Source organism: Pundamilia nyererei, unplaced genomic scaffold (assembly GCF_000239375.1).
Source record: "Pundamilia nyererei isolate P.nyererei 1_Seehausen unplaced genomic scaffold, PunNye1.0 scaffold00087, whole genome shotgun sequence".
In the NCBI taxonomy this organism is placed as follows: Eukaryota; Metazoa; Chordata; class Actinopteri; order Cichliformes; family Cichlidae; genus Pundamilia; species Pundamilia nyererei.
In genome coordinates, this window is record NW_005187488.1 from 2,539,500 (window position 1) to 2,550,714 (window position 11,215).

At 39.0% G+C, this 11,215-nt stretch overlaps 1 protein-coding gene across 2 annotated transcripts; it reads right to left on the reverse strand.

Annotated features, from left to right (window-relative positions):
* Nucleotides 1-1,755: 1,755 nt before the first annotated feature.
* LOC102192612 (inositol monophosphatase 1-like) lies at nucleotides 1,756-10,929 on the reverse strand. 2 transcript variants are annotated; one of them, XM_005738913.1, is made up of 9 exons: nucleotides 10,818-10,929; nucleotides 10,392-10,509; nucleotides 8,390-8,523; nucleotides 6,836-6,940; nucleotides 6,543-6,588; nucleotides 6,248-6,356; nucleotides 5,953-6,061; nucleotides 5,074-5,225; nucleotides 1,756-2,540 (listed from the first exon to the last, which is right to left on the reverse strand). In XM_005738913.1, exons 2-9 carry the CDS (start codon nucleotides 10,452-10,454, stop codon nucleotides 2,422-2,424), a joined length of 837 nt encoding a protein of 278 aa, XP_005738970.1. In that variant the 5' UTR covers nucleotides 10,455-10,509; nucleotides 10,818-10,929; the 3' UTR covers nucleotides 1,756-2,421. The 2 variants fall into 2 exon arrangements, with proteins under 2 accessions (XP_005738970.1, XP_005738971.1); XM_005738914.2 differs by lacking the exon at nucleotides 10,818-10,929 and adding an exon at nucleotides 10,582-10,794.
* Nucleotides 10,930-11,215: the final 286 nt, after the last annotated feature.

Genomic DNA, 11,215 nt, shown 5'->3' on the forward strand with positions numbered 1-11,215 from the left:
CTGTATCTGTCCTTGAGGCAGCAGGGTTGAGGCAGATGTTAGAGAAAATGTTTAAATTCCTGTCCAATGGGTGTGCAGAGGGTGGGAGTGTACAGAGTTACGACTGTGCATGCAGACACTTCATAAGATACACTCTGCTAGTAGTAGTTTTGCCTCCAGACGTGCTTAAATTGTTCATGGCACCGGTTCAACAAGGTGCTGGAAACAGTCCTTTTTGGTTCACATTGACATGACAGCATCACACAGCTGCTGCAGATTTATTGGCTGCAAATCCATGATGGGAATCTCCTGTCCCATCACATCATAGAGGTGCAATGCTGGATTAAGATGTGGTGACTGAAGAGGTCATTTGAGTACACTGAACTCACTGACATGTTCAAGAAACCCATTTCAGATGATCTGTTACATATTGCATTTTCTTCATTTTCTTTCAGCCATCAGAAGATGGTTACACTGGTCATAAAGGGATGGACAAGGTCAACAACAGTACTCAGATAGCCTGGGATGTTTAAACAATGCTCAGTTAGCACTAAGGGACGCACAGCAAATCAAAACTTATCAGACAAGGGAACATTTTTCCAATCTTGTGTTGTCCAGTTTGGAAGAGCCTGTGCAAAGTGTAGCTTAGCTGTCAGGAGTGTCATCTATCCTGGTTTTCTGTTTTAAGGTTCAATGTACGGCACATTCAGAGATGCTCTTCTGTATGCTTTGGTTTAATGAGTAATTATTTGATTTATTGTTGCCTTCCTATCAGTTCAAAGCAGTCTGGCTATTCTCTGGATTATGGCATCAACAAGGCATTCTTGCCCAGAGAACTGCTACTCACTGGAGACTTGCTCTCTTTATCATACACTTGCAAAAACACATTAATTTACATTTTAAAAAACATATACATGTATAAACAGTTGGAAAATGGATGGGTGTGTGGTGGAAATTTACATAGAAATGTATGTTAATTCAGTCTATACAGAAAGGCCACACTACTGGTCAAAACTTGAACACTTGTTCCAAAGTTTCTGTAGTAGTGCAGTGTTGCAGTGATTTATCAAATTCCTTCCTCTTTTCTAGCTTAATCATTCACATAAATACAAAAACAACACCATAAAAAATGCAGACAGTAGTCTTTCATCACATCTGTTGAATTTGTTACAGCAGAAAGGAAAATGTGTATCTTTGAATGCCAATATTTCCACACTCACAAAAACAGAACGATGGTTTAAAATTGAAGCTCTTAGTATTTAACACTCGCTCAGATCTTGTTCAGAGGCATTTCAGAGGAAGTTATAGATTTATCTTTTCTTGAGGTCAAAGCAACAAATCACTGATTCTTGCCATTGTTGAGATGCCGCTCAGGTATTTAGGAGTCGAACAATGCGTACAGAGAACAACTGTGGCACATATTGGCAATATAAGTTTTTTACAAAGCGGAATAGCATTTTTTAAAAGGACTGTCTGACTGAGGCAACGCAACATGTGAGGTGTCTTTATACAGATTTTGTCATGTTAACTTTTGTGGTTTATTCAAACACTTCAAAAGAGGAAAGTCAAGACACTGCATGCATAATTTGCACTGTCAGCTTTTTTTTTCCCCCAGGAGAAAATATTCATACAAGTTCTGTTCTCTTTAGTTCTGTTGCCATTTATTGACCTTCCTCAGGTTACAGCTGTGACATGCTTGCATGCTGATGCCTGTCTGCAGGGCTTCAGTTCTAAAACTTTATCAGTGCACCACAAAAAAATGAGAAGAGTCTTGAGTAAGAGATATTATTTGCTTTTTCAGCAAGTAAAAGCATTTATTGCATTCTTACAAAAGCACATAAAACAAGCACATATTTTGAAAAACATCCTTGGATTGCTCCTTAGCCAAAAGCACCCTTTATCCTTTGGCTTGATAAAGAAAGCAGATATACAGTACAGTTGTAGGTACACATATACTTGCATTACACATTGTGCAAACCAGTGATGACTCTAAAATGTAATAGTTACTCATGTATAAGTAAAGTACTTTATACTTCAACATTACATTTGTTTTAATAGTGCTGTGTTGAGGAAGAATAACCATGAGACTTCTTTATCTTCTCAAGAATATATAAATACTAAGACACTGTTTAGTGATTAAAAACATCACAATAAAAACTAATATGAACAAGGGCATACACTCCATCGCATCTGTTTAAATTTAAACACAATACAAAGTCTGTATCTGAACCGGTAAGTCCTGAAATGTGAAAACACACAAAAAAAAAGCAGAAAAGAGGCTGAAAGTGTAAGCTCTGAACAGTTAAACTCTCTCAGATGCTCTTCAGAGGTAAGTTTACAGTTGTTGTTTTTAAGGCAAAGACAGGCTTGAGACCTTCTATGTACAAAATAGTTGAGGGTGTTTACATGAGCCGAGCAGGCTGAGAGCAGTGCAGCAGTTAACTAGTCATCAGTGTCATCCCTGCCAACGTGAAACTCTGTTATCTCCTTTGCAATGCGTTCTGCTATCATTCTGCTGCTGGCCACAATCAGCCTGCGAGACATCAAATCAAATGGTCCACCTGGTAAAAAAAGACAAGTAAAAATTAATGTCGCATTCTCTTCTTTCTTTCAATGTTACAGTATACGTGGTTAAATTATCAACTTGCTTCTGACGATGCATAAGCAGTGCATGTTAAAAATGTGTGTGGGAGTAACAGCTGATAGCCCTGAAGGTGCTTTTCTGTGCTGTTATTGAAGCTGAATGTTAAAAAAGGCCATTATCTTATCTTGTAGGAACTTCTAAATTGAAAATAAAAATGGAAATTGGAGGTTTTTGGAGGACAAAAAGATATGAAGACTACAGACTACCATGTGGTGGTTAGCATTGGCGCCTTGAAGCCAAAAGGACCTGGTTCGAATCCATTTCTGGATGGTGTCTGTGTGAAGTTTGCGTCATCTTCCTGTTCATTCATAGATTCCCTCCAGGTACTCTGGTGTCCTCCCACAGTCCAAATACTTACAGGTTAGGTTAACTGAAGATTCTAAATTAGTCGCAGATGTGACTGTGAGCTTGAATTGCTGTCCGTCTCTTTGTGTTGGTCCTGAACACAAGCTGTCTAACCCCACCTCTCTTAATACCACAACCTTGGGATAAGCTCCAGTTCAGTGTTGAACTGAGAGACAACAAAAATCCATGAATACATCAGGAACACATCAGGCCACAACTGATCACATGCTTGGTGAATACCTCAAGCAGCAGAAACCCAAGAAGAGGAAGAAGAAGAGGAGCCATCTATTTGCACGGATTAAACCACCAGCAAATAGAAGAAGTGGCTGATATTGAGATATCCTACCAATAGGTGGACAAAAACAGCACAGACGCACTAATAACAGCAGTACAGGACCAAGCGCTAAGCACTAAGATCAGTAGAGCCTGGGGTTTACCACACCAATCAAGACCCTATGAGACAATTCGACACATAACAGCAGGGTGTAAGATGGTAGCAGGCAGAGCCTATATGGAATGGCATAACCAAGAGGCCGGCATAGTATACAGGAACATCTTTACAGAGGATGGCCTGGAAGTTCTGAGGTCAAAATAGGACACGCTCCCCGGGGTGGTTGAGAATGACCATCTGAGGGACTTCCAGATAAACACAGACAAACTGGTGATGGCTAACCAACTGGACATAGTAGTGGTGTACAAGCAGAGGAAGATGGCTGTAGTGTTAGAAGTAGCTATAATAAGTGATAGCAACATCAGGAAGAAGGAACATGAGGAGGATGGGAGCAACAGTGGTACCCGTAACTGCCCCAATCGGAGCACTCGGGGCAGTTATGCCCAAATTGGGCGAGTGGCTCCATCAGATGCCAGGAATAACATCTGAGATTTCTGTCCAGAAGAGCGCAGTCCTAGGAACAGCAAAGATACTGTGCAGGACCCTCAAGCTCCCAGGACTCTGAACCCGAACTAGAAGGATAAAGACCGCCCGCAGCGACAAGTTGGGAACCCGAGAGATAGTTGCGAATGAAAATCTCAGCAGATCAGCCATTTCTGAAATCCTTTATCAGCCTGTCTGCCACTAATAACCACATTCAAAGTCACTTAAATCACCTTTCTTCCCCATTCTGATGCTCCGAATGAGCTTCAGCAAGTTGTCTTTATCATGTCTACATGTCTAAATGCACTGGTTTTATGCCATGTAATTGACTGATTAGGCATTTACGTTAATGAGCCACTTCTGTTGGTGTAGCTAACAAGATTTTCAGTGTGTGTGTGTGTGTGTGTACACACACACACACACACACACACACACACACACGGGTAATAATAATAATCGTTTTTTTCCTCCCCAATTATTACTCATGGCACACTACTGTCTAAACACAAATACACACATATTGTATGTTTGCCAGTAATCTGACTTACTGCTCCACCCAATCAAAGACGCAAGCTGGTGACAAAGACAACACACTAATAAGCTCAAGAGAAAAATAGATGGTGAGGATGTTATTGATACAAGATCCAAGCACCTTACTCATTTTCAGATTTTACAGTAAAAGGGTCGCATTTGAAAAGACCTTCAGCTAATCAAAAACTAAATAAATAAATGGGACTCTGAACAGTAAGTAACTTAGAAACTTGCTCCACCAACTACATGCTTTCTGTCACAGCACTTTTTAAATAAACAGCTTCATAACTCAAGACTGTGCCTACTCTTAGGAGCATTGCAGTTGTGAAACTAGAGAAACTCCAGCTTCCTTAACACACTAAATGTCAGGGTAGCAGTTACGTCCTAATTTAAGATCAAAATTCTCTGTATCAAGTGCAAAGCCAGGAGCAAACCTTTCGTCACCTCTTGCTGTGTTTCGTGGGGCATTTATAAGCAGCAAGAAGGATAAAAACCAATAACAAGAACTATTGACCATAAATTATTCATAAACAATAACTTCTGTTGTGTTTGCACTTGGAGAACAGCAGCCCATTCTTGCTGCTTTGTTCTGTACAGCAAACTCCTACAGCAATCCTTCCATTTTTCATTTCATCCAGTGACTCAGCAGCCTTTCAGTGTTCAGTGTTGTTTGAGGAGACACATTGTCTCAGTGACTCACCTGAAATGTCCATGATGACTCCTCCAGCTTCTCTGACAACTGCTGCCCCTCCAGCCATGTCCCAGCAGTGGATGCCCATGTGGTAGTAAGCATCAGCCGATCCGCACGCTACCAGACACATGTTGACAGCTGCGCTGCCTGGGGAGCGGATTCTGTGGATGGAAATGGGATGTTTGCTTTCAACTTCCAGATGCTCTGCTAAGAGTTAAGTATGTTTTTTGGTGCATTTGCAGTTATAATTCTTGATTTTTTTTATTATTTTTTTCATTTTTGTAGGATAAGCAATGTGTTTTTTTAATGGTAGGAGATAGCACTTCAGCAAAATCCAGTCAGTTTTGCAACATTCTAGTTACCCCTCTATCTAGTAGATTTGATGTTAGAGGTAGAATCTGACATTCAGTGCGGCATTCAACCCCTTTTCATTTGATTTCAAGGCATGATATGAGGTTCTCTCTGTTGGATGGCTTTTTATTGTGAAAAAGTCACAGAAAACAAACTTATCGGTCATCGAGGTTAGCACTGACCACAATCATCCATAAAAGAAGTATCAAAACAAACACCGCTGTCATTTTCAGGATGTTTCACCACCTTTAGGGGCAGTAATGCAATAAGAAACAGCTGCTACAGGAAGCTCTCACTTTGCCCTGTTGCTGCTGTTGTTGTTGTTGTTGCTGTTGTTATTGTGAGAGAGAACACCTGCATAAGATCAGATTGTGGTAGCAATTTCATGCACTTCTTAATTACAATGATTTGGTTTTACTGTAAACAAATACACCAGCTGTTCTGTATATCTGAATAAGCAGCTGTTCAGGGGGTGTCTGGTGTACTATTAAACTAACACTGGATGTACAGCTTGTACATATTGAAGTGCATATTTACCCATGTACAGGGATGCTGAGGATGTTTCTGATGTTGGCCATCATTGTTTGAAATTGCTCGGCGTCCTTCTTGAAGCCCATTTCTGTCAGCACCAAGGATTTACTAATATCTTGGAAGGAAACAAAAAAAAAACAAGTATACTAATAAATAAAATATCATTATTCACTCATTATACAAACAGCTGCAGGTTTGCGCTCTCTGAGAAAAACAGAAATGCAGTCTGTTGCCGGTACAGGGAAAGGATTTTAGCTCCATCTGGTGGATTTGTTTATAATTGCAACTTCTCAATATTCACCTTCTTGTCCAGACACCTTGATTGGGGCTCCATTGCAAAATGCTCCCTTTCCTTTACGTGCTGTGTACATTTTATCTTCGATGCAGCTGTAGACAATCCCAAACTCTATCTGAGACCAAGCAGCAGCACAGAAAACAGCACCGATTAATGTGGGGCTGGTTAAAAGACAGCAGCTTTATAAAAGGAGAATCTTTAGATATTAACTGGGTTAATGGTCTGCAATCATGTTAATGTTTCACATAATCAAAACATCACAGTTTAAACACATGAGTGGTTCGCATACAATAAAGCATACCTCTTTCTTCACTGTGAAACCGATTGATACAGACACAAACGGGAACCTGCAAAAGAGAACGTTACAATATAAAGCATTCAATTATGGAACTCCCTTCAGGTTTAAACTCAGAGGAATCCTTTTCCATTATCGGTTCAGTTTCATCAGCGTTGTCTAATTATCCCTGACAGAGAGGACAATCCAAGAAAGAATCTAATTAAAAGATAAAAATAGTTGAAGAGCAACAAAGATAAAAACAGAGCTAGAACTGTAACGCAGAGATTTTTACAACATTTAATCGCAGACCGTGCTACCTGTGAACAAAGTTGGTGGTGCCATCGATAGGGTCGATAATCCAAGTGGGACTGTCAGAGAGGGCGCTGGGGGCGCCTGCTGCTACGGACTCCTCGCCTATAAAGCTTCAAAGTGAAAAAAAGAGAGAAGAAGTGAAAATAAGAGTATGATAATTCTATGCATCGTCTATCAGGTACCTCAGCTGTAAAGTAATAACGCTGCACTTGACACTTGCTCTGTTTTCTTTCCAACCAGAATATGTGATATTAGATTTCCACCACGCTGGACACAACGCTGTAGCAACATTACGGAACCCTGGAATTTTTTCCTGAGTTCTTGTGTTTCACTTTCTCTTGGAAATCTTTACAAAGTCTTAAGCAAGCAAAGTAAACAAACCAACCAACCAATAAATATCTTTTTTCTTAATATTTGCAGGTATCATGTTATTAGGGGACTAGTGTTATTAGGGACTACATGTAACAAATGTGACCTCCGTTTTAATACTACTAGCGTAAAAATAGAGGTCGCATTCCAGTTAAGATTGGATGGTAGGGCTGTGCTATATTCACAATAATACTGGCATACATTTGTTCGTTTGTGTTTTTACTTATTTAAAAAAAAACCATGTCATATTGCTTAATCAAGGATAGCAACACCATATGTGCCCCAGCATGGATAACAACAAGATAAGCCTAGCCATGTCTGAGAGCAAGAGCAGCATGTCAGCCTCCTATAACGACTTAGTACCTAAAAAGGGAACTACTTCAACAACCTCAAAGAAAATACAGGACTTTAAAAAAATAAAAACATGCCTGGAAATTGTCCCTGATAAAAGAGGGAACATCAGTGTGTTTACCACTAGAGGCAAAAAAACCCACACAAATAAAAAGGCCCTCACAGAGCATTATTATAGCACTCACTAGTTAAACTCCATATGACAGGAAAAGTAAATGGTGGATGGAAATTATTGATGTGGTTACGTGGTAGCGTAAGCAGTTGGTTAAAAAGCTGTAAGGCCCAAGATACAAACTCCCACATAGAAAATATAATGTGACAATATCAAGCAGCTCCTGAAGACTTACAAGGTTAGGTCACTTCTGTTTTTGTTAAATTAAAAAGGTAAGCAGTTATTTTATACGTTTTTACTTAAAATTTCCAGGGAAAACACTACTGAGGATGTGTTTGATATAATGCTGTGTCACCATTAATGCTGCTGCTACTGCTGGCACCTTGTTTCATTAGACTCACACTTGGAATAAGGTAGTATGTAATCAGTGACAGCAGCTTATTGGAGAGAAAGGATGAAACATGCCCTTCGTTCCTTTGTACTAATATATGCTGCTGGCCATAAGCTGCAATTACTGATAAAACATTCAGCAATTTTTTCCTCACAAATATCATTAATGGAAATTTCCTTATAATATCATAATATACTTTTGAGGTAATATCTCCCACCCCTACTAGATGGAAAATCATTAAACCATAATAAATCATGCATACTTCTCACCATGTTCTTAGACCAATCAGCTCACATACCCTCTCTCATGTCCATGTTTTCTAATGAAGTAGAGTACCTGTGCGTTGGGTACTTTTCCCTGATGGAAGATATAATGAGCTGTTCCACTTTCTGGTCCGTCTCGGTCACCAGGTCAACCGCTGAGCTCTTGTGCATGACAGCGATGTCCTTTTGGAGCGCCTCGCAGATCATCTGGCAGAAACACAAAAGTGAGAGGGGAAAAAAAAACAAAAGATTTCTTGGATGACTGACTACATCTGCTGCTTTAATTAGCTTCACGTGTTGGTGTTAACATATGTTGGTGCCACAGATGACAAGATGTCTAGGCTACAAAGTCCAAATATATTTATGAGCTGTAATTATTGTTTCTAGTGTCTGGATAATGTGACTCTTCACAGATGGAAGCCTCTGTATACATTGGAATAACACAAAAAAAAAATTACAAATAAAAACAACCCACACACACATTACGCTCAAATGTCGAGATACGTAAGCAGCAGTAAAATAGATTTTGATGAAAGCGCCCACACGGTTGCTTCTTCAACCTTTGCTTGATTTAAACAAACATTTACCTCAGTATTTTATTTGCATTTTTAACAAGTACCTACCAATTTTATTTGGGCTCATCAATACTTTGCATTCAACTATTTCTTTTTTCAAATCCAGCACTGAATAATTTATGATCCAAACTATATCACCGATACATACAGCTGACCTCTGTACATTATGCATCTGAGGTCAAAAGTTATTGTGGTACATTTTTATATGATACTGTTATAAGTTCTTCCATGCCTCTTCTAGGGACAGCTGTGGCCAGAGGCATAAAGGGCCATTTTTCAGGAATAGTTTCTTCAATTTTGGCATAAACAGAGTCGAAGAATAAACAGATAAGAATCTGGTGGTCAAAAGCCAAGGTCAGCGTGACCTCTTCAAACCGATTTTTAGGCATAACTCGACAATTTACAAATAATGATACAATTTCACACAAATGCCTAGGAGGATAAAATGATAACACTTTGGATGAGAAACGATAACTTTACTGCAAAAACATCATATTTTTTCTAATTGTTTGAGTGTAATGTGTGTGGCCATTATTCAAGGGCATCACTCAGGAGCATCAGGGGCGATTGGGACGACAGTTCACATTTGGCCAGATACTGAATTAGGGACACTGATCACGTTAAAAACTGTGGACACTGTATACACCTTCTGAACTGCCAGTGTGTGGGAAGTGATTTATTACATATCTGTCTGCACAGTCATGGATGTAACATGTAATTTGGCTTTTTTGTTGTTTGTTTTGGATTATGTGCTAGTTTCTCCTTAATGGCATATCTCACTTTAAAAAGAAAGACATGTTACTGAGGTTATTATTTGCACTCAAAGTGCATTTCCATACACACTGTTGTCAACCATAATCAAGTAAGTGTAGCATCAGTCGTACCTCCTGAATCATTCTACAATTGGAGGGAAATTTAGGCTTCAAAAACGGTAAGATAATGATATTATTAAAGAAAGGGTGCACTATGTATTTAAGAAAAACAACTAATAAATATCCAAAATTGATGTCAACCGTAGGCATCAAAGGAACATATCATGAGATACTTTAGTTGCATGATTAAAATGGTTCAGGACCACAGAAATTATATTTAATAGCCTCTTTAGTTTTTTTTTTACTTTCTAATGTTTGTTTCACATGTATGGCAACATGGTGGCAAATCAGAGTTTTCTCAGAAAAAGATTCAAGCTGTGAAATAAAATAAATTGAATTTGTAACTTATAGTAAATTTAATATTTTTGAGTAAAAGTTTGGTAATCAATAAGTTGGGACAAGAAACTAAATAAAAATCGCATCTTGGGAGGTTTCCAAGAGTTTTATTGCATTTCAAATATTTTTGACAACTAGGTTTACATGTTGTCCCAGGAAATGTATGACTCAACAAACGTCAAACGTGTGTTTTAGTAATGTGTGCATGGATTTTTTTTAAAATATTTTTAATACATTTTCATGGGTGGAAGAGAAAAAAAATAGTCCTGCAATGGTAACGTGGCCCTCTTACCTTTCCGGCCCGTTTAGTGACCTCTATGCAATAATCCATGCACTCCTGCCACGGATCACTCATGCTGATAAAGGGGAGATGAGGCGATATTCAGAACGGAAATACGGACGGAAGAAAGCTGTAGGAAGAAGCACAACTTTCGTCATTTACAATAGCAAGGTGCAATTATATACCGGTGTTGTGCAATTACCGACATATGACGTGAGTTAGCTGCTGGAAAGCTAGCTGCGTTAATTTGAAGAAGCAATGAAATCTGTCAAATAGCATTAAATAGCCCTCTATGCTAGCTTTTAAAGGGAGAAAAAGGGATATGTACACTGGAGGTAACACTGATGATACCTAATGACAAACATACGCTTAACGGCTTTTCTACAGCGCAATATCATTACATTGATTTGTGTTTGTAAAAAAGATATAGTAGCATACCAGTTCCGGGAGCTAATTTAACGCACTTCTAGAGATGAATGACGTCTAAGCAATGACATTTCGCCACTGAAAGGTGGGGCTAAGCCGAACTCTCAGCCTAATTGGTCAATCTGTGCCGTTTGATTTAACAATCTTCGCTATCATTGGCTAGAAGGCTGTCATGTGTTTTCTTCAGTCGCGTTGTTACAGGAAACAGTGGGTCTGCTGGAGAAAGGAAAATGTCTTTGCGAGTACCCAACTTTCTAACTTGAACAAAAGAGGCAGAAATAATGGCTGAAATTTGCGATTTTAGATTCAGAAGACAAAGAAAACTTATCAAACTGACAAAAAAGTAAAATAAATATTAACTGTAAATAAGTATAATTCCCCAGACTGACCTCGCCGGCTTAAAAAGTATA

What these genes read in the sequence shown, in the direction of transcription:
- LOC102192612 (XM_005738913.1), bottom strand. Translation starts at nt 10,454, where the DNA reads ATGAGTGATCCGTGGCAGGAGTGCATGGATTATTGCATAGAGGTCACT. An exon ending in GAAAAGTACCCAACGCACAG is followed by an intron (nt 6,941 to 8,389) that starts GTACTCTACTTC and finishes TTCACTTTGAAG; the next exon opens with CTTTATAGGCGAGGAGTCCG. An exon ending in CTCAGCATCCCTGTACATGG is followed by an intron (nt 5,226 to 5,952) that starts GTAAATATGCAC and finishes TTCCATCCACAG; the next exon opens with AATCCGCTCCCCAGGCAGCG.